The following is a 24,058-nucleotide window of genomic DNA, read 5'->3' on the forward strand; positions in this document are numbered from 1 at the left end:
TGATTTGCTTAATTCTTACTTAAGCTGGCAATGCTGTATGCCACTGTAGGCATCGCTACTTGCAAATCCAGAAGCAAAATGTCAGGTTCATTTACCTTAATCTAGGAGGAATGCTTCTAAACTTAGGCATCCATAAAATGTGTCTAAAAGTTATGTCTATGCAAATTGTAAAATGTCTCCCAATGATTGAGAGGTAACTAACTGCCTCACAGATGAGGCAGTCATGGCTTAGAGGCCTCAATGCATAAGTCCTGGGATATACTTACTGGCTTCTGAAACTGGAAGCATATCTTAAGGACACCTGAGAAGCTGCAGATTGAGTCAGCTTGGGTTGTCAGTTTGGCCTCAGTGCCCACAGTGGCAGGATTGAAACAGCAGCAGGAGAGAGGAGATGGTAATGGTGCGAAGTGGATGTCCTTGCCTAGGGTGGAAGAGGAGTCAGAAAGGGAAAGGAGGTGGGCTGAAGAAAAGGGTGCTAGGGAATTGGACCAGAGGAAACCATGCACATGAAAAACAACCAGGTGATTGGTGACAGCCAACATGGCTTCACTATGGGCAAATTCTGCTTGACAACTTTGGTGGCCTTTTATGATGGGGTTATGGTGTTGGTGTTAAGGGAAGAACAAGTGACATCATCCACATGGACTTGTGCAGAGTGTTTGACACTGTCCCGCTTGACATCTTTGTCTCTAAACTGGAGAGACATGGATTTGATGGGTGGACCACCTTCTGGATAAAGAGCTGGCTATATGGCAGCATATAGAGAGTTGCAGTCAAAGGCTCAATGTCCACGGGGGGAGTGGTAATGAGTGTCCCTTGGGGATTGGTGTTTGGACCAATCCTGTTCAACATCCTTGTTGGTAATATGGACAGTGGGATTGAGTGTGCCCTCAGCAAGTTTGCCAGTGACACCAAGCTGTGTGGTTCGGTTGATACGCTGGAGGGAAGGGATTGGATTCAGAGGGACCTGGACATGCTTGAGAGATGGGCCAACGTCAACCTCATTAAGTTCAACAAAGCCAGAGTTCAAGGTCCTACACCTGGGTCGGGGCAATCCCAGGCAAAGCTACAGGTTGGGTGGAGAAGTGCTTCAGAGCAGCCCTGCAGAGAAGGACTTGGGGGTGCTGGTCAATGAGAAACCGAACATGAGCTGGCTTCAGTGTGCACTCACAGCCCAGAAAGCCAACCGTATCCTGGGCTGCATCAAAAGGAGTGTGAGCAGCAGGTCGAAGGAGGTGATCCTGCCCCTCTACTCTGCTCTCATGAGACCTCACTTGGAGTATTGTGTGCAGTTCTGGTGTCCCCAACATAGAAAGGACATGGAACTATTGGAACAAGCCCAGAGGAGGGCCACAAGGATGTTCAGGGGACTGGAGCACCTCCCGTATGAAGACAGGCTGAAAAAGTTAGGGCCGTGCAGCCTGGAGAAGGCTGTGTGGAGACAGCATAGCAGCCTTCCGGTATCTGAAGGGAGCCTACAAGGATGCCAGAGAGGAACTCTTCATCAGGGACTGTAGCTATAGGACAAGGGGCAATGGGTTCAAACTTAAGAAGTGGAGATTAAGGTTAAATATAAGGAATAAATTCTGCTCTGAGGGTGGTGAGGCACTGGAACAGATTGCCCAGAGAAGCTGTGGTTGCCCCATCCCTGGCAGTGTTCAAGGCCAGGTTGAATGGGGCTTTGCACAGCCTGGTCTAGTGGAAGGTGTCCCTGCCCATGGCAGAGGGAGGTGGAACTAAGTGATCTTAAGGTCCTTTCCAACTCAAACCATTCTGTGATTCTGTAAGCACAGACTATAGCATTCTACCTAATTTCTCAAGTAAATCTTCAAAACAAAACTGGAATGCCTGCTTTACGGTGTCAAAATAATTTTCTTCTCCCTCAGAGTTGCTGTGTTTGTGCAGAGAAGGCTGCAACAGGGACGGCCAAGTTCTCAGTTGTCCAAACAAATCAAAAAGTTTCAAATTGTCCTTTTAGCAGCATGTTTCTTACAAAACATCCAGCACAGTCAGATTATATCACCAAAACCAAATATACAGTCCGGCATAAAGCCAGAGCATTACCTACAGTTCTGGTTTATCAAGAACAGTAATTGTATCAGAGCAGAGGGAACTGAAATACTCTAGCACTTGGGTACACTGTAATTAATGGCTCCTTAATAAGTACTTGGTGAAAGGCTGACATACTGGGTGTTCCGGGTAAGTGACTGAAAGCTTCATTGTTGGTGTGGCAGAAACTCAGACCTGGGTTCGTAGCTGAGTTCTTTCATTAGGTCCTTAGTTCCTTAGCAAATGTGGTTGCTTCTGAATCTACTTTCATGCTAGTACTCATGTGCAGAGGCCTTGGCTACCCTACTTGTCCCTTCCCAAAGGGTTTTAGAAGCAAAGAGTTTCTCACTAACACGTTGGTGTGAGTAGCTAGTTGTGCACTGTTCATATGCTTTTAGAATCTGGATTGAGATTAACTTCTCAAAATCAACCCTATGGACTGCACTAAAACTGGTGCTCCGCTCATATTTGGAGGCTTTCAGATCCTGGATTCCAACCTAACTATAGTATGGTCCCTCTCTAATTAAGGATAGCTTCCTGTGTATTAGAAACTATGTCTGATCCCAATGTAAATGAGATATATTAGCTCTTTGCCCAGCAAGTGTTGAGTAACTGGTTTAATATATTAAAATAAAAAAACCCTAGCATTTGGTGTCTATACTGTAACTGAAACAGCTTTGCCAAGATGTAATTTATCTTTTCACTGTAATGACAGACTTTCTTCGTTTACTTCTGTAAGAAATTTTAAATTTTATGAATGAATACTTCAGTGTTTGACAAACTCTGACTTAATACATCAAGTATTATCTCCATTGATAAGAAGCCTACATGTTTGTTACAAGGTATGACTTCACATAGCTAAGGATAGGTATTACAAATCCTACCAATCTGTCTATATTTACCAATTATTTTGCAGTTCTTTCCCATATGCAGTTCTGTGGCTCTAATGTAATTTAAAGCTACCATATGGAGTCTCAGGTTGTCTAAGTCAACAGGTGCTATGTTTATACTGTCCTAAACCTCATGTAATTTTTTCATTTGTGCAAAGTGCATGTACAATTTTGGAATAAAGTTTTCATGTTGATCTGTACAACTTAGAAGGACAAAATCTTTCTGCTTTGATGAATCTTAGAATTTTCAAGTAGCTGCATATAATCTAGTGTTGTTCTGACCTCAGAAGTATATAGTGTTTTTCCTGGCAGCAACAAGCAAAACCCTGCCCAAACAGACAAAACTGAAACTTTTGTGGTAGGATGACAGCATTGTGATTTTTTAGAATGGATTTCTAAACAGATTCTTATGGAGAGTCAATCTGTTTATGGCTTGGTAGGCTAAATTTATAGGTCTGGTAACGTAACCCTTTGTTTAGTGTAAAGTAAATAAACAGGAATATCATCAGTCCAGGGGAAGGTGATGTGCTACAAAGTAGATAATAGTGAGAAGACATGAAGTAAGTTCTCGAGGATGATGACATGTGGAATTCTCAATGAATTGAAAGAAAGCTCAGTCTTGCAGGTTGATTGTCTTTAGTGTTGCTAGCAACCTCAAGGGAGTCCTTCCTGCTGATGTAGCACTAAAGCTGTAGGGTCACAGTTGTTAAACAATGGAAGCAAAACAGCCCTTGCAATCCCAGAAGAAAGCAGAGTGCTGGTATCTGATGTTGAAGTCTAACCTCTCCATCTTCCATTTAGAGGAAAGACTACAGGATTTATTGCTTCGAGCCAGATCTGGAGCTGCAAATAATCCAGACAGTGTGATTTCGGCAGCTCAAATATCTTAATGTGTGATGAGCTGGAAGATGATGCAGAGCTAAGGGGCATCTTCTAGGTTTTCTGGTAAATACTTGGCAATACTTGATTTCAAGTGATTTTGGTGGTGGTGACGTTGTTCTAGCTTCTGTGAAATTGTCTGTAACTGCTGCCAGCCGGCCCAGTTTAGAGCAGCCTTTGGCTGTTCCAGGACAGAAGCGGCTGTCCTGGGTTCAGCTGTAGCAGTCATTTTTTAGTTCTTAGTAGCTGATGCAGTTCTGCGTTTTCAACTTTAGCCTTACACGACAGGGATTTAACACCTCTGCATCCTCCGGATCCTTCCGTGCTTTCCATGAGCTTGTCTTTCTGACTTGCAGCCAAGTCTTCAGATCTCTGCAACTGTCTGCTTGCTGGGAATGCTGCCAGATGCCAGCACCTGTCAGAGCAGAGCAAACGGCATGGGCACAACCCTTGCTGTTGATCAGCAGGGTGCTGAGATTCAAGGGCAGGGGTCAGGCCAAAAGGACAGCTGTGAATCTCCTCCTCTTGGCAGGAGCTCTGCCACATATTCTCTGATACCATGGGTTTGCTGTAACAGGATTAAAAGGTAGTGCCCTAAAAAGCAAAGAAGTATGTTATAGGTTAAAATAAAAATGCAATATAGTCATGAGCCATTACTGAATGAAATGTGTTTAATTTTGTACAACTTGCTAGGAAACAAGTGAGAACACTATTTAAGGTAAGCACATTAACTTTCTCAGGATGATTCCAGTTCCCTGCTCAGCAGCACACTTGTTGATCTGATCTTTTCTTGATGTACGGCCCCGACTTTCCTCTCTGTCTGCTTGTCTTCTAACAGCCATCTATGACTGCTGTGTTGTCCATATCCATGCCTCTCTGCTGTCTCTGTGCATCTGCTAGAAATGATGAAATTGGTTTAGGCCATACATTACAGCTCTGTGGCTTTATCTAAGAATTTAATTTCTCCTTACACATTTAAGAGGGGAGAAAGCCTCTCATCCTTGTCCAGTCCTTTCCCTATGAAATGCAAAATTCTGGCTCTTAAGAAGGTGCTTTTCGTTGGTTTTAGTGTGGGAAAGGCTTAGTTTGTTCAGTGTTAAACGGAGTAGTAGTTAGTGGTACTAAAATAATGTAAAATCTGAAGTTTAAATTCAAGAATGTGAAACGGCTTTAAAACCAGAACAATTGCTCATTTTTAAGAGCTGCAATGGATAAGTGTTCATCGTATCTTTCTGATGGGAGTTTGTTTTGAATAAATCACTTGGAAGTGTTTCGGTGGTTTAGCACAATCTTTCTTGAGTGTTGACAGTTGTTTTCACATACTGGAATATGGGAATAACTTCACAGTTAATATTAAGTTATTTATTCCTTCAGTCAGGTAGCAGGAGATGAAGATTTTCTCCTTCTTCAGTTTAGCATTATGATCAACCCCTACCTGCATCCAATTTGTGTATGAAGACCATATCCTTGCCAGATTTTGTGATCAAGAAGTCAAATCCTATTGCTTACTTAAAAAGACCAAAAGGGAAGTTGTGTATATGTACAACCTTTGCCTGGCAATTTAAAGTCACCATTGAATATAGTATTAGGGCAGGTGTTAGGCACTGTGTTTTTCCATCCTGAGGCTAACACCTTTCTCCTGTGTTTGTAATAGCCATCAAAATGTCTCAGAGAAGTCTAATCTTTTTTTAAAAAGTAAAATTACATAACTTTAAATTTTTGGTGCACTCACCAGAAAACTCCATAACAAAGTATAGAGAAGGCACTGGAAACAAGAGACTCAGGAACAGCTGCCCTTGAATGGCCTCTGTAGAGTCCTGTCCTTTGGCTTTTGTCAAAGGGGGTGGCGTAAGGCACCAAGAACAACCTATTGCTCTAGCTGTGTCTTCCTCCGCCCCTTGTACTCTCAGGACAAGGAGGTTTTGTTCAAATTTCAAACACTCTCATATTTCTTACTACCAAGTCAAGTGAAGGACAGGGGGGAAAGGTTTATTTTCTAAACAGTAGAGAAACCTACCCGAGAAGACGGAAGTATTGAGATGCAAGTGTCATAGTCACAATATATATTAGCTGACACTGGCAGAATCTCTTCTCTGTAAACAAAGGTATGTATACTTATCACTAAATTATCTGAATTGTATTTATGTTACTTTCAATCACCTAGATAGGATTAAGCGAATCCATTTTGAATTTTTGTATGTTTAATAAGTGCACGATAATTCAAGCATTATTTTTAATCACAACAAAAACTTTAAACATCTCTTAGGGGAAAAAAGCCTGGGATACTAAAATGCCAAGAAAATACTCTGTAAAAATGAAGCATTGATTAATGATTTATGCCTTGGAAATTCCTAAAATTTCACGGAATTGGTAAATTTACAATGCAAAACTTGTGTGTGGTTTTGGGTCTTTAATGATGTAAAGTGGGATGGTTTAGCAATGTTCAAATTTTCTAGCTATTTAAAACATGAAAGTGCTAGCAGATGCACCAATACAATGAAATTATTATGTTCTTAATGATGTTCTCTATGCATCTGAGGAGAATAAGGTAGTACATGATGCTGAGCTTACTAGCCCTGAGCTGATAATTGTAATGGGCACTGCAGGAATAAGTTGGCTGTTCCTGCTCTCTTAGAACATTCTGTTTCTGACAACTTCTGATGTTACCAGTCAGTCTGAGATTGCTTCAGATTTCTCAAACGCCATCTGAGTGATTATTATGTTTACGTATGTTGGAAATGACAAGAGCATGAAAAAAATAAAATGCAGGACCATATTTGAGAACCATTACTTAATTCTGGATTCCTCTGACAGTGTAGTTACAGGTTCAACACCCCCTTCCTGCCCCCCCCAGTAGTTATTTAATGCTTTCTAAACTCTTCCTTTGCTATTCCTTGTATGCTGTGAAATCCAAAGATCATGTTTTAATGCTCTGCTTCAGCTAGTCTTTGGCAGAAAACGTGGCCTCTTGGCACTTGACTTGATGGCAGATATTTCAGTGACATGGCAGCTTTGCCACACATGAAATTTTTTGCCTGTTTTTTATCTCAAGAGGTGTTAGTGGTGAATGCTTTTCCTAAAAAAAGAGATTAGCTCAAAGTTTGGAACAGTTAGGGAGGGTCACCTCTTACCACAGTTAGGTTATGTGTTGCTAGAAATAGGAGATAATTTCATGCTTCTCCCATGTTATTGGGACCAACTTTGTTTCCTTGCTCCCAAGCAACAAAATTACAGGATGTCCTTAAATTACAGGAGTTTCTGTGTCTTAAGGTGGTTTGTGGGTTTTTTTTTTTTTTTGTTGGTTGTTTTTTATTTAATAGAAGTCTTGGTAAAGTGCTTTGCCTCTCAAATTTTGAGCTCACCCCTTTTGCTTCTGTTGTTTAGGAATTTAATCCTAAACACAGCCTTGCCCATGTTGAATGGTGTTTGTAGGAGACCTGTTCTCTAGAGAAACAGGGGGTGGTGTGCAGTTGGAATTAAAAAAGAGAACTGCTCTATTTGTAAGCTTCCCAGTCCTTAAAAACAAATGCAGTATTTTCTTCACCCACAGTTTTTAGGAAGATGAGTTTGTTAAACTCAGTATTCTTGAAATTCTTGGATGAAGGTCATGCTTGTGGTCCCTATTGCTATTAAATTATCGCTTTAGTTACTGTTCAGTGAGGACTGAAACTGTTTACTTATCAGGGTCAATCTGCTGAATCTTTCTTTCCTTAAGAATAGTAATTAACCACAAGCAATTATGATAGGAATCTCAACAACAATGTGGTGTCAGTTGTACTGATAATTGCTTACTTATGAAGATTTCTGACTGTTTATATTGTGCTCTTGTATGGTATGGTGGTTTCTACCCTACCCTAAAATGAACCATTTCTAGGGTAGTTGCTTAAGGCCATTTGTTTTGTTTTGTTTTTAAATTGGTTATTAGCTCAGAAAGCACACAAATATGGAAATATATGAAGGTAGGCTGAGAAAGTTGGGGCTGTTCAGCATGGAGAAGAGAAGGCTGCATGGAGACCTCATAGCAGCCTTCCAGTATCTGAAGGGGGCCTACAAGGATGCTGGAGAGTGACTCTTCACTAGGGACTGTAGTGATAGGACAAGGGGTAATGGGTTAAAACTTAAACAGAGGAAGTTTAGATTGGATATAAGGAGGAAATTCTTTACTGTAAGGGTGGTGAGGCACTGGAATGGGTTGCCCAGAGAGGCTGTGAATGCTCCATCCCTGGCAGTGTTCAAGGCCAGGTTGGACAGAGCCTTGGGTGGCATGGTTTAGTGGAAGGTGTCCCTGCCCGTGGAAGGTGTCCCTGCCCATGGCAGGGGGGTTGGAACTAGAAGATCTTAAGGTCCTTTCCAACCCTAACTGTTCTATGATTCTAAGAGCTGAAAAACTAAAATAGGAGTTACTTTAGATGGCTGTACAGGTGGATATAGAGGGGCCATTTCTTCATCTATAGCAATTTATTGTCAGCTTCTGCAGTCTAGAGCTTGGAAAATGCTGTTTCCGCAAGCTCACAAAAAACAGGGGAAAACTGACTTCAACTCTTATGTTTCTTTTCTCCCTGCTGAGCTTCTTTGAAAGATCACCTTTTGTAGGCTAAACAAATAGAGATCACAGGACTCTTATTTTTTTTACTTACAAATTGTAATTGTAATTCACCCTCTATTCTGCTTTGCCAGAAAGATTCTACTGTGATTTGTACCAGAAGAGCATAAATTGATTCCAAGCACTTAACATAACATATTTAGTCTTCAAACACCTTTAAAAGTGTTCAGTTGCTAAAAATCTACAGCATTTTAGGGTTAGGATGATAAAACCATGTGTGAATTGAGCTGTAAAATTATCAGACACTTGTGCAGCCAGTTTCCTTAAAATTACTGGTGTTGAACTAGTTCTATGATTTATCTTGTGAATTTTTTCATGTGGCCTGCAGTTGCAAATCTGTAACTTGTTCAGGAAGCATTCTCTGCCAAATGTTTGTACTGTGTTATTCTTTAGCCATTTTAACACTTTCGATTCCGCAGCTGATAGTAAATACACTTTGGAAGGTTGTGGTCGGTTTTGTTTGTTTGGGGTGCTTTTTCTTCTTTTCTTTTTTTTTCCTTTTTTTAAGGTTTGAGTCACCCATTTCCAAGCTGTGGTAAACAAAGATGGTGGGTCAGGGGAGGTTTTTCAGTGTGCTGATCTGATGATAAGTTAGCATACAGCTTCCAAAACCCTGGGGCTTTTAAAGGTTGGTTGTTTTTTGGTTTTGTGGTGTGTGGGGTTTTTTTGTTTGGTTGTTTTTTTTTGAAGTCATAGAAACTTTCTGGTTCTGTAAACTTATGACTCCTTTAGAATCAATGTGCAGGTACATTCATGACTTCAGCCTTCCTGTTCTGCACACATTATGCATAAAAACTAGTCAGCAGAACTGGACGTACTCCTGCCTGAGCAAGATAGGCTTAATGGTGTTAGGCCTAAATGAGAGTACAAGGTTGTGAAGCAAAAATAGTTGAATATAAAAAGAATCTGTTGTCACTTACAGATGGTTTTCCTCACACACACACACACACACGTCCTCCCCCCAAAAAAACCCAACACCTGAGCGCACACATGCTGTAACGTTAAACTCCAGCACTTACTAAAACTCTTAAGTGTGCCATGCTGAAGTTACAAATGGCATTCGAAATTCTTACATAAACAGTGATATGAAGTCTGAAAACCACCACCACTCTACAGATAGGTATACATTAAATACTTGCTTGTGAGAAATAACTGTTGCATTAACATTCTGGCACTTTGAGTAGCAGTGAGAAAAGGTTCAAACTTACGCTATGTACTGCCAAAGGCTGTTGCAGATAAGTTGGTCAAATAATACTGAAATGCCACTGTGCATATACACATCTATTTCTCTAGTGATAAGTGAGAATGCCAAGGGAATATCTGAATTTCATGTCCTCTTGTACTTTGCTCAACAGAGTGATGTATCTTGGAAGACAGGGCTCTGTAGGAAGGGTGAATGCTGAAATATTCTGCTTTACTAGAAAACTTGTTAGGCAGAGAAAGTAAAAACCAGCGAATGAACACTGATGAGCAGCTACTTGCTACTGAAGTATTGTTTCCTCCTGCATGTGAGGAACCCTCACAGAGGAGCTTTCCCCATTCTTTTCCCCATAAATTCTAGTGAAATCTAGAATACACTGTGATGTAAGTTGAATCTATTTATTAATCTACACATGTAACTGAAAGAGGTGTTTGGCGAAGGAAGACCTAGTGACATTGTTACCCTTTGGCAGGGCTTATTCCACTCCACTGATTTTTAGCACACAAGCATCAGCTCATTTAAATCCTTGAAGTCAGATGCATCCGTGCTGTTCATGAAAATGTACAGAACATGGAAAACAATGAGTTCTGTGTTTCACTGAACTGTGTATATTGTCCTTTAAGGGACAAGCATTCTAAAAATACTTGAAGTACATAAGTTACTAATCACTTTATTATCAGTGTGAGTATTCAATCCTATTTAGTTCTTATGTAGACTCAAAGGCATCTTGTGGCTGTATTCTACATCATAATTACGAGTTGTCAGAGTTATAGAAAACCTATTTTCTAATGTCTGATGCTGTCCGATAACCTACTGCATCCCAAACTAGGAAAGTGTTAGCTGCAACTGTGGTTTTCCTCTGAAGATGTCTTCTACCTTATAGCACCTTTTCAACCCTAACATTTAGTAGTTGAAAAAAGAATCTGGGTTCAGTTTGACAATCCCAGGAGCCTGGAGAGCACCTATTTTAGAGAGATGCTAAGCATACTGACATGATTTGCAAACTCAGAGCTGAGTTTTCATGTTTTCAGAAAGAATTTGCTTATTCAAGCATGTTTAGCAGCTGTATTTCCAAGAAGCAAACAAAGGGAATGATGTATTGAAGGACACTGATCTATAAAAATGTCCAGAATAATTGTTTCTTCCCAGGTTCTCTAATGGGAGCTTGTAAGGCTGTTTTGGTGCCTCCCCAGAAACTGTACTTTTTCACCTCACTGGATTATAAGAAAAAACCCTAAATGTCTCCTGCAGCTGGTGTGTCACAGGGTTCATCTTGATCCCTGCAGAATCCAGCCTGTAAAATACACCAGCATGTTGTGTCTCAGACATCCTGCTGACACTACTCTGCTTATCTAATCTTACTAATATTGACATATGACTGCTTCTCCTTTATTCTCTGGTAACCCTTGTTCTTTAGATACATACAATTTGGTGCAGATATGTCAATACAATCTGAGCTTGTAGTTTTCAGACTCCCCTGGGATCCTCTGGTGGATTTAAAGGTCATCATCAGGTAAGAGGTCCTTTCAGGCACGTTCCAAGAAAACAGGAACTGTTCCATCAATGATTTTGAGACTTAAAGGTTGGGATTTGCAACAATAGAAAATTTGAATTTCAAAGTGTGTTTGCAAGACTTGAGGAGAATTGCTGAAATGTTTCACTTTGAATTTGTAAATGTAAAAATCCTTTTAAAAATCTACAGTTCAAAACAAGACTACCTTAACAACAATAACTCCAAACTGCTGAACTTCCCTCTTTTTGCAAAAAGAAGTTTAACTGATAAGAATGTGTAGTGTCTTCAAACCCCCACCCCAACCCCCAAATTGCAAAAGACCTGTATTTTGGCCTAAAAGAATGCTGGAAAAGGCTTATCATTAGGGACTATAGTGATAGGGCAAAGGGTAATGGGTTTAAACTTAAGCAGGGGAAGTTCAGGTTGGATAAAAGGAAGAAGCTCTTTGCTGTGAGGGTGGTGAGGCACTGGAACAGGTTGCCCAAAGAAGTGGTAAATGCTCCATCTCTGGCAGTGCTCAAGGCCAGGTTGGACAGAACCCTGGATGACACGTTCCAGGGTGAGGTGTCCCTGCCCATGGCAGGGGGGTTGGAACTTGATGATCTTAAGGTCCTTTCCAACCCAAACGGTTCTATGATTCTATGATTTTTATTTTTTTTTTTCCCAGAAGATGACTCTGCTGTATTTGAGCAATGTGAAGATGACTATTCCTTTCTTTTAAGAGAGCTTATTACTTCCTATCTCTCTGCCCACCTATCTTGAGTATGTTGAGTCATGACTCACAGCTCTTGCAGGATGGCCCAGCTCTCCAGGCACTGACTTCATACCATCCAAGGCCATAGCCCAACAGATACTAGATATGTAAGTTATAAGCCTGTTTACCAAAAGAAAATTACAGATGGCCCTAGGCCAAAGCTTCAGATTCAAAACAACTTTAAGCTTTGACAGTAAAAACATGACCTAATAATCTTGACTCTATGCTAACAAAGTGTCAGTGGAATTTTATTAAGCTTATTTTTCTAATGAGCAGCTATGAACTGAAGATAATTTCATCTGCATATCTCCATTAAAGAGAACTTCTCTTGTGGTTTAAAATCCTTAAATATCTCTGTATATTAGTATTTAGAAATGTAGGCAATGAAGATTTTTATCTGATTATTTTATTATAGAGATTTTATTTTAAAGATGCTTCCTTAAACAGTATTTAGTCCTAAGGAGCAAATGAATCATATTTCTTCTCAGAAGCAGTGTATTTTGGAGTTTCACAGAGAGAGCTAATGAACTGGCTAGTGGAGGGTTGTAGAACAAGTAATACCTCTTGCTGGGTGAAATTGATTGCATAATGTTAACCTTTTGCGGGAGCCAAGCTTCTCAGGGTGGTAAACAATACACAAATGATACCAATAGCACAGCCTCAGAAAAGAAGCATGTTTGATTTACCATAGCAATGCCATTATACCTCTTGTACTTTGAGGCCCATGCCCCTAGGTCACTATTAAACTATTAAAATTAGAATAAAACTCTTTTGTAAAACTTGAGATCCCACTTTTTCAGCTGAATGTGTTACTATATCAGTACAAGGCATTTTGGCCAATTTTCCTTTAAAGGAAATATTCCTTTTAATTCTGTAGTTTCAGAAACTGTTCTACTATGACATGTATTGTAATATTTTTAGTGTCATTCTATAAACCCAAGCTTTCAAAAATGAGTCAACATCTCATCAATGTGGATTGATGAGATTCAGGCTTTTTTTATCTTCAGATTTTTAAGCTAAACAGCATGTCTTTTATTTGGCTTCTGTTGTTTTGAGTCTTCACAGTACCCTTTGACAGTGTTCCTAGAGCTCCAATCCCTGAATTCCCTTTCAGTATTTGTGAGAACACAGAAATGAGAAGTGCAAGACTCTGGAGCTGGCAATATTGAAAACTGAGTATGTATCTTAGCATGCTATTAATCTGCTGTTTGTTTGATGTGAGGCTTTGGATTTTAAAATACAGCACTGTGAGCATTTGAGACTGCCTAGCCAGGTTAAAAATGACCCCGTAGAACTCCTGGAAATTCACTTACCACAATGAAGAGAATTACTTGGGGAAAATGCATGAAAAAAGGTGTCAGTCCAGTATTTTTAGATATTTACCTAGGTACTTCCCCTTGAAATATCCACTGCTATATGTCATTTCATTCAAGGGTGTTTAGTTACAGGACATCATTTTTTAATCCTATTTAAATAGTTAATCCAGCTAAGAGTTGAGAGAAAAGGGGTGCAATACAAGAATACAAGGGAGAAGTGTGTCTATTTTACCTGCCAAATGACAGAATTGTAATATGATGGCTATTTTCCAGTAGATTTCTTTCAATTGGCTTGAATGACAATAAACCGAGAGGGTTCTTCTGACTTTGAGATAAAGAAATAACACATATGACTACAAATCCTGCTAACTTTTATGTAATTAGCTACAGCTTCACTAAATTTTCAAAGAGAAACCCACTTCAGAGAGGATTTGGTCCTTTAGAAGATTGGAGGAGCTGATTGTGTATTGTCTTGCCTTCTGCCCGTCACCATCTGGTGCGCTGGCACCTTGTGCTAGTTGAAATGTGACTGTAACACCATACAAGTGTGAGAAAAGCAGGAAACAAAACAATAGTGAATCAGGACCGTGAAGTACTGTTGGGACATACTTGGTTTACAGTGTACAAACAGATTGTTCTTTCAGTTTGAGAAGGAGAATTTGGCTCTGTTAGTATTTGACTAAGCTTTATCAGACTTGACAGGAACAAAGATCAGGCTTCCTGATTGGGTCTGTACATCACAAGAAGTCTTCAAGTGCTATATACATGATTTGAAAGATATGTGACCTCTGGTCTGTTAGTACACCTTTCTACTTCTTGTGGTCGTTTTTTGGTAACACTCAGTATAGAAACTTTTTCTTTTAAACTTGAGCCGTGTGAATGAGTCACTCCTTGAGGAAAAATTTTGGCTGTTGGAAATAGAGCACGATTTTCGTACTGCAGAGGATTGGCAACAGAGAATAATTCTTAATGGAGTTATACAGGAATTCCTTGAGCATTTCAGCATTATGCAAATATAGGCCTAAGAACCAATGCAAATATGAGTTTGTTTAATTATACTCATTTAAATAATCCTTTATTTCTGTTACTGATAAAAAGGAAATCTTAAAATAATTGATTTTGAGATTAACGCTTTGGCCTTGAACAGCAGAGCACTGACATCTTTCTGATGCAACCAGCAACCTGTTTTGATTTACCTGTTTTAACCAGTTTGCAGTTGTCTCCAATTTATCTACTGGTCATAAGGCACTTTTCAAATTTAGACTTACAAAAGTTTGAGAATGCTTTCAGTAACTGACTTTTTATTAAGGCAGTGTTTAGAAACAGACACACTGAAGAAGGAAATGTAGGAGGTACCAGTTCTGCTAATGATATTGCAGCCTGAAGAATGCTGTGATTCCCTCAGCAGCAGAGGAAATCTGGTGTTGATTTCCCTGGAAGTGACCCAAAATGCACATGGAAAAGGAGAGGTGGGTAGGGTGGAGCAGCTTCAGCCCCAGGGTACCGTCATTTGGAACATACTGCAGCTAAATTGTGCCAGGGCTGTTCAGCTGCCACCAACCAAGTACGAGGAAAGAGTGAAAGTACATTAGCTATTTGAGCTCTAATTCAGGAAGAGTAACAGGTTTTCTAGTATGACTGTAGCTCTGTAGATATTTAATTCCCTCCTTTTCACACCCATTCCTCTATTAGTGGGTTATGCTGTGGCCATTTATTTATTTTTTTTTCCCTGCTAGATTCAGTTTGCATCAGGGAATGGGAGTTGTTTATGAAGGATTTATCCAAACGAGTTCTGCTGCTTGTGAAGTACCTTTAACCATGGCTCCTTCTTTCCTGCTGTTACCCACACTACTTGGCACACACAGTAAAAAAAATTCCCGTTTCAGAAAATCTGGAATTGGGGACAGTGTCTCAGCTCATGTAATTCAGCACAGTTCCACAGAGGTCTAAATGAGAATCTGTTAAAAAGCCATACCTAAAAATACACTGTCTCTGCCCACTACAGGGATACATACATAAGAAATTTAGTAACAGGCGGTTACAGAATAACTTGTTAAATAGTACAAATCCCTCCTGAGCTAGAGCAGCTAATACATGGCTGCTGTCCTGAAACATGGGGATTTTTATCTCAACCACTTAAGCGATACTCCTCCGGAATATAATCCTGAGACCAGTCACAACTTTCTCTGTCAAAATGCATCCATGAAACAGCATGGGGGAGGCACAAATCCGTGTCTCAACCTGCAGGAGGGAAGGGGCCTTACAGAAGCGAGTTGCTTAACTGCTGCCAACCTAACTGCTCATTCCAAGGTCCAGATGCCTCGATTGTGGAGACACTGTTGACGAGGTGTGCACCTGCCTGTGGGCCTGGCCTGGGTCTGGACCTTGGCCTCGACTGTCCCATCTGGTGTTTGTGGGTAAGGGCATGTGGAAGCGGGGTCTTGCCTGGCGGAGGGAGCAGGCTGGGCTCGGCCGGTACCTCTGGAAGCAGCCCTTGGGGCGGCACGGGAAAAGCTGTATGCTGCCGTGGATGTGTCCGGTGGCTGTGTGACCCTTGGTCCCAGCGGCAGGGCTGGCACCAACCGGGAGTTTTGCAGCCTTCCAGTTTGCGCCATGTGCGCGGGGTCATCTCTGGACACCCCGTGCGCCCTTCTGCAGTAGCGCAGGCCCCTGGGGACGGTGAGAGCCGCGGCGGGGACCAAAAAACCGGGACGGGCCCTTGGGGACTCCCGCAGTGGGAAGGGGGCGGAATCGCAGCGGCGAGCGGCGCCCGCCCCGTCTCGTCTCCCCACTACGCCCCCCGGGGAGGGGCCGGGCCGGGCGGGCGCCTGTCCCGCCCCGCGGAGCCCTGGGCTGGTGGGCGGTGCGGAGGGCTGCGCCGTGCTGCGCGCCCAGCGACACTCGCCGTGTCCCGCGGGGCCGGAGATGCTCCCATCGAACGCCTTCGCCGACGATGTGCTGCGCGTCTTCGGGGCCAACCGCAGCCTGTCGGCCGCGCAGCTGTCCGCGCTGCTGCACCGGCTGGGCGCCGCGCCGGCCCTGGGCGCCGTGCTGCCGCTCACCCACCTGCACCACAACCAGGTACCGCGGGGGAGCCGGGCTTGTCCGGCTGCCGCTTCGGCTCCGCGGCCGCGGTGAGGGCTGGGCTGGAAACGCGCGTCCAGGAACCAGGGCGCCCAGCAGGGAGGGCGCCGCCGTAGGTTCTTTAAGTTGATCGCCGTCGTGTTTCCTCACGTTGAAGCGGGGAAAGAGGGAGGGAGCAGATATCTCCTGGGGCGCTGGGCCCGGGTTTCGGGCAAAGGCACCGGTCCGCTGTGAGACCAGAGTGCGGAGGGGAGGAACTGCCCATCCATCAGTGCGGTGCTGCCGTGCGGTGCTGGCCATGGGATTAGCTATACCTCTTCACTGCTCCGCGCTTAAACTGGCATTTTTCCCGTGTAAATAGCATCTGGAGAACAGCAAAAAGTGTATAAGAGTTGTATAAGCAAATCTTCGGGACTTGTTAAAATACAATTGTCATGTGATAGCATAAACCTGATAATAGGCAGGTCTACTTGTGTGAAGAAACTTTCCGGTGTTCACACCTTAGCTGAGTGCGAAGTGTACACCCATTAATTATCTACTAAAAGCTGCTGAAAAATGTTTAATTTGCTGACTAAATATTACTGGAATATTACTTTTTTATAAAAATATTTTACTCTGTTTAGTGTCTCCATACAAAACTCAGACCTCGCTGCTACTTTTAAAATCCGTGTAATTTCATATCATATTTCATTTCATCTGTTTGTTTTCTTGAAGGAGATTCTTGTGGCTGGTGGAGATTTTCTTATGCTCAAGAGCCAGGGACATGAAGTCAGTCACAGAAATGAGAGGAAAGCAGGGATGACTGTTTGCTCTGGTTTGCTTCCACTGCTTAAGAAACAGAAGAGGCAGGGTTCTAGGGACCTTGAGAAAATTGTTCTGCATTTGGAGTAGTATCTCTTTTGCTTGTTCTGTAAGGGAGACAAACCTTGGATAAGCAAACTTGGTTTTAGAAAGAGGGCAATTCTGATGTCTTCTAATATCTAAAACTTGCAAGAGGTTTAATTGGGAGTTAATGCCACTGAAATCAATATAGCCACTATAAGCATGGCAATATTTGCCGAAGTCGCTACTTTCAAATCTCTCAAATTGAACACTCTTCCAACACAGTGTATTAAAAACATAAACATTCCCCACCACACATGCTAAATACAAGTTTGCAGTGTTGAATATGGCTATGAAAAGGAGCTTTCTTTCAAAGGGCATAGAAATGAGTTGATTCCTCAGCCCTTCAGGTTTTTTCTCTGTAAAAGCACGTAGCCCTCGTACGCAGGCTTTGGCACAGGATACAGAGGGGAAAAAAAAAAGTAATACTTTCTTATGACTGTAAATGTGTGTTCCCTGTCAGTCATTTGAATTTTAACTGGGACTTTTTTTATGTCCTGTTCTAATTGTGTCCATTTTGAACTATATCTAGGGCACCATACTGAAATGTGCATACTTTTTTTCTGCTGAGTTACTTGTATTCATTTTTAAAATTGGCCTTACAGCTGCTTTATCAGCCAGTACCTTTTAAGCAAATGCATTTTACCTCCTGGCTTTTGATCCCTCATAGATGTTAAGTGTATCAATGACTTGGAGCAGGTGGTGCATGCAAAAGAATACATATACGAAGTAAATGGTACATGATCATTTTCAAACTCCTAATGCTTGCAAGTTGATAATTTAGAGTATCTGCTGTTATGACAGAAGACACAAAGTGGCCTAATCTTTGTGTGTTGGAAGACATCAGATGCCTAAGCTTTACTGATTCTCTGTAAAGGAAAATAAATGCCTCTGGAGAGTAATTCAGGTCTTTCTCAGGCAGGCTGAATCCATTCAGGCTGCATAAATATCTGACTACAGGAGGAAGCAAGTTTTATCTTAGACTTTCAGTTCTTAACTTCAGTGTCCAGAGCTAGTGGGATAACTCCCAAGCCTTTCTTACAATCAAGATAACACACCCTTGCTCCATCAGAGAGTCCCTTATCCAAGCCTGAAGTAATTTCTAGTGAAGAGCTGATCTGTAAGGGGCAGGTGATACAGCACTTCAAAACCCAGTAGGAAGGAACCGTCTGTGTTCAGTTCATCCCAGAACTGGTGTTTAGCTTTAATGGTTTGTTCATAACAATTCTGTTAAGTGTATTAATCTTACATGAGAGGGTCTACCAAAAGCTGATCCGTTTTCTTACAGTTTGAAGGAGTCTGGATGTCTAAGTCAGAGGAAAATGAATGTTTGATTTCTGTTTTCCTTTGATACCAAATTGACATGAAAAGATAAGGGAGAAGAAATATTATTTAATTTGTTGATGATGGTATTTGAACATGTGCTCATGTAGGCATTTATGGTAACATATGTCCTATGGTGTCCATGCAGACGTTAATTTTTTTCCTGTAAAAGACAAAAAAGAAGACAATTTTTGGGGGGCACTGTTTGGAATGTTTGAATTGTCTCCAGTCACTTATGGTTTTGGTCTCTCTTTTTTTTTTTTCTTCAAGCACTTTTACGTTTGTATTTTCTTTTATAAACATATATTATTTTATATTTATCTAAGAAAATGTTTATATTTTATATAGATTTATATTTATTTTGCTCTCCATTTTTTCAGTTATCACCTTTTCTAATACATAAACTGACATACTGTCAGAGAAATAAGTAGTAACTGAGCAGTCTCAAATACTGTTCACTGCTGTTTTTTCACATTTGACTGTGAGATTCCAACACATTATTAGTCCTACTAATTATTATTAGTCCTACTAATAGTGATAAATTAGCAATTTCAGTATAATAGATGCTGGCATGTTTACTCACTTTATTTTATTAAGAAGGTTTAAAAACATGGAACTATATTTGATCCTCTATCACTGGATTAATTGTCGTGTGATAGCAATACATGTGTGTGCTGAAGGATTAAATTACACGCTTAAAAGCTTTGGTCAAAAAATACATGGGAGGTAAGTGGACATTGGAAAGAAAGCTTCTTAACATCACCTTTATTTTGTGCTTTGACGTAATCAGTAAGTGCTAAAATCATGCTCCAATTTCCTTCTCTGAGTTTTCTAAATCTGTGTTTATGCCAGTCTAGATGTTATGCCTGGATACTGTGTCTTAATGTAATGCATTTTAATTTTTAAACAAAGTATTTGGACAAAATGAAGTTAAAATCTTTACTCATATTCATGAACAGATATAATTAATTTTTACCTCAGAGAGGAGTCTGATGTTTCCTGGCCAGTGAGAAAATAAATAGGCTTAGTTGTTCTACCCTGTAAATGGCTTATTCCTACAGTATCTTCAGCAAATTTCAGCATTCATGTACAGTTTTCGACTCCCAGCATGAACAGCTGCCTTGAACATGTCAGGGTCTATATGAAACCACTGCAGCACACAAATGCAAATCAGCTTCATCTGGTTTGAGTCTCATGGAGTGCTGCTTCTTGAAGGCATGGTTATCTCCTACTATCCAGTTCTTAACTGTGCTGAGTGACAAAAAAACTGTCACCACATCAGCATTAGATGCTTTAATTTGTTATAAGTAAGTTGGGGAAGACATAGTTCTATGTCTCTACTTTGTCTGATCCAGGCTTAGGCTAAGTAAAAAAATAAAGTAAAAATGCTGGTCATGTAGGTATTCACTGCATTCTTTCTTTTCTGTTGCTGCTGTGTGACCTGCTGCTCAGCTCTGGTGTGGGCTAGGCTAGTATTTAATCTGGCAAGATCAAGAAACTGCAGTCCAGGTTGATGCTGGGTATCTTTAGTACTTCACATGTGGAATGCTACAGATAAAACAAAGGTAGAACAAAGATAAGAAAATGGCTGAAGATCAGAAAAAGGACTAAAGCATTTGCAAGATGGTTGGTACTGTAGTATTTTTTTGTTAATTTTCCAGATAGAGGTCCTCTCTGCGTTACTTTTGTCCCAGCATTTGTCCCATCCTTTCTTTCAGAGGATGTGGTGAGCTGGCATTTGCTTTATAACTATACAGGTGTAAAGAGATTCTAGATAGTTGCGTGTCATTTCATTTAATTTACCATCTTAAAAAAAAATCTGTTTGAATAACCCAGTTGACAGCTTTTTTTGTTAGCCTGAATAGTTTGTATAAATTCTACTAATTTAAGTCCTCCCCAGTTTTAATGAAAACATTTAAGTTATTATTTTTAACAGTTCAGGGACCTGATCTCTTTTTTGCAATTGTTTATTAAACTCTTGGTGACAGTCACATTATGGCCAGTTCCCTTACCTAACAGGCTCACTGAATAGCAAGCGGCAGACATGATAGTAGTCCTGGTAGGCCAGGATATCATTCTGAGTCCCCTGTTCCATGAGGCTAAATTTCCTTATGTTTTTACAGCAGTGTGGCTGTCTTAATGTATTTATTCGCCAAAGACAAATATGGTTTTGCAATGTGCACACATGAGTTGCTCCAGTCCAAGGCTTCCAATAAATCTAATCTTTTAATTAATCCTTTAATTGTGTCAGTGAACTCATGCAAACTTGCTTTTTAACTCTTGGATATATGTGGGAGTTTACTGTGAGGATGAGGTGACTTATAATAATGAATCATTTATAGGAATCATTATCCTATGGGTTAGTCCCTGGTCAAAATAATGACAGTAATTAAATAAAATGCTGTTTGTCATTGTCATATAAAAGAGCTCTTGTCCATGGTATTTCTTGTTCACTTGTTTGTACCTATCCAGAGTTACAAGTCTCAAGTTTACTATTCATGCTGTGTCTGATTTATGTTCTCTCCATAATCTCTTTTTCTAGCTACAACATGGTTTGGATTTTTGTGAACTAATAGTAATGCTAATATGTTAGTATTTTAAAATACCAGTAATCCATTCTGTATTTCTGGGAATGAGATAGTTAAAGGTGATTTCTCTTAGAGACAGTTATGTTATGAATTTTCAGCTCCTACAAGCTCGATTTTCTAAGTTTTTTTGACTGCAGACTTCCAGAAATGTCTCTATGAGCCAATAAGAAAAGAAGCACCATACAGGAACTATTCCTCTAAACCACAACTATCCTTTCTTTGTTTCACTGGACATATTAGCCATTTATCTTGCATTAATCCATAATGTGGAGTTAACTGTAAAATGGTTAGGCACATAATCTACGTTATGTTTAGAAAGCTCCAGAGGTTCATGTATTGGGCTTCTAAAGGCTGTCTCTTGAGTGATGCACTACTTCCATTGAGATTAAGTGGACTAATGTGCTTGAAAGCAAAAAAACCCCACATTTTCTGTTATCAAATTATATTTATTTTATAAGTGATACTTTGACATTAGCTGAAGGAGGAAAGTATATGTACATTGCTTGTATATATTTGAGTCTTCAAGGTCTCATGGCTTTAACAAAACTTATGTTTAAGTTCAAGCATGTACTTGGAGTGCTCTTATAGACTGGGTTGTTAAAGAGGAAGCACAGAAGCATCCTGGATGTAATTTAGTTGGGGGTAACTTGAATTGGCCTGCATGTTCTCTTCCTCCAAGCTGAATCAGAAATAGTTACATTCAAATTATGTGTGCATGCCTTTCACCTTTTGGGCAGTGTTAGAAAAATATGCATTAATGGAAGTGGAAGCAGCTCTGTTGAAATAAATGACTTGCAGTTGCTTTGGCTTATCTCTAGAAGGAATTTGCTTTACAAATAATAATCTTGAGTTATTGGAAATGTTGTGGAATCTGAAGGCAAAACTGAAAAGAGCAGGGAGTGACCATTTGGTTTTTTATTTAGCTAAGGCTTCCAGTGCTTTACTTTTGCAACCCCACAGACAGTTGCTACAGAGAGACTTACACTCTATATTAGATATCCAGATAGAAGTAAAAAAGTTGATTTTTTTTTTTGGCTTGAGACTCAACCTCTGTATGCATTTATTGTACAGCAGAAAGCCAATTCGCTTTTGTTTACACTCAAAAAAGAACACTTTTTCCTTATTGATTGTTGTAGAAAATCATGAATGTGAATAAATGAAAAGTGTGAAAGACTTCAGCAGTATAGAACATTTTATATTAAAAATACTATTTTTTTCTCTAAATGTATATTTTAAGATACTTCATAGACTAGAGACATCTTTTAGACTGAAAGTAACAAACAGAGCAACCAGCCCTGCCCCTGGCCTGGGTTAGTGCTGCTAAGTACTTTTATCCTCGACCTCTTAGATACTGTTTCTGTCCTGAGCTGAAGGCGAAGTGGAGATCTCATTGGAGTATGGGACGATTTTACAAAACAATGTTTGCTGTTAACAATTATTGCTACAAAATGTATGAAAAAATGATAAATGCTACTAATGTTTAGACTATTTTTAAACATCTGGTTTGGGGAGGTAAGAAGTGCATTTTGTAAGGTAGCTATGGATTCTTATATGAATAAGCAGTCACTGAATTACCAGTCATTTTCTGACGTAATTCTGTCACTGAGACTCTAACTGCATCTAGTCTGTTTTTCTATGTAATTATTTTGTTGTTCCATGAGATTGTAATTACTTTGAGCTATTTCTCCAACTATATTGTAAGGTTTAACTGTCCTGGTTCATAGGGCACAAGATTTGCAAACGTTTACTTAAAACCCGATTTGTGATTTACCTGAGGATACTTCAAATTGCTTTTGCTTCACATTAAGCAGAGTGATTTTATGCACAAGGTACAAACAGTGTGTATGCTTCCTTGAAAATGTGTCACAGTATTTTCATGTTGTAATTCTTGGGGTTTTCACTGTATTGACTTATTTTTTGGTTTTGCATTAATGTATTAAGTTGGCAAAATCCTTGTTTTGTTCCAGTGCTTGACTGGTGAGGAAATTTTTTCATTGCATGGGATACCGAACAACAGTCTCGTATCATATTCAAACTTCTCCACGATATGTCCTGCTGTTTTGCAACAGCTCGTTTTTCACCCGTGTGATGATCAGGAAAAATTTGTGGATGCATCTAAACCACATTCTTTACAAGGTTAGTTAACATTAGTTGCATTTATACTGCTACTGAGGTGGGGTTTTCTTAGGGGAACAGCAAGCATTTGTCTATATGTAATAGGACTATCTTTTTTAGGAGGATATTGTTGTAAAGTTGTAATATAAAATTAAAATACTGTTTCAGGTCAGTGAATTATATAAGCAGATATCCTCTCTTGACAGTGATCTATTCAAAGTGTTCTAGAGAAGGGTGAAAGAACCGAGTATCTTGCTATGAAATAACAGCTCTTAAACGAAGAGTCCTTGTGACTTGTTTTATTTGGATAATGGTTTGTGCCTTGAAGCATAAGGACTCTCACTAATAGCTGGTTAAAAGGAGATAAGATGGGAGTACAGAAGGGAAGTTTGTGCAGGTGATATGCAGTGGGAAATTGGACCTAGTGGGATGTGTACGAATCAAAGCAACTCAAGGTAAAATATTTAAGGGACTGCTTTCAAGTTGAATAATTTGCAGGTGGGAGTCATGACATCAAGGGAGCCAGTGACTGTTTTACTGAGGAAAAATACTCATGTCCTTTCCAAACTCCAACTCCTGCTTTCATTTCATCTTCTGTGCATGTGGAACATCATCACATGGCTGAGTGTTCTTCCTTTTTTCCTCACTGTTATTTCAGTACTTACTGTGTACAAAACTGTACAGTGCAGTATAAAGTGTAGGACAGGGAAGATTCAGCTGGTTAATGAAGTCACTTTTTGCACTGATAAGGATCAAATAGATAATAGCCTGTTTTGTCTATTTATTTGACTCAGTATTCCAAATAAATTTATTATTTCAAGGGAATCAGCTGAAATGAAGTCCAAAGTTAGGATCTTGGAT

General features: G+C 40.1%; 1 protein-coding gene across 5 annotated transcripts in view; it reads left to right on the top strand.

Annotated features, from left to right (window-relative positions):
- The window catches only part of SLC39A8 (solute carrier family 39 member 8), a 61,461-nt gene that overhangs the window by 22,598 nt on the left and 14,805 nt on the right, over positions 1 to 24,058 (top strand). For 3 of the 5 annotated variants that reach the window (XM_061360908.1, XM_061360906.1, XM_061360907.1), the window contains one exon: positions 23,050 to 23,218. In XM_061360908.1, the coding sequence (XP_061216892.1) occupies positions 23,050 to 23,218 (169 nt within the window). Of the gene's footprint in view, positions 1 to 15,958; positions 16,287 to 23,049; positions 23,219 to 24,058 lie in introns of those variants that run through there. The other 2 variants (XR_009726610.1, XM_061360905.1) reach the window with 2 other exon arrangements.

The sequence above is a fragment of the Neopsephotus bourkii genome, unplaced genomic scaffold, assembly GCF_033783945.1.
Source record: "Neopsephotus bourkii isolate Nb327-2 ecotype Australia unplaced genomic scaffold, CSIRO-AGI_Nbou_v1 NB_1037, whole genome shotgun sequence".
Taxonomy (NCBI): Eukaryota; Metazoa; Chordata; class Aves; order Psittaciformes; family Psittacidae; genus Neopsephotus; species Neopsephotus bourkii.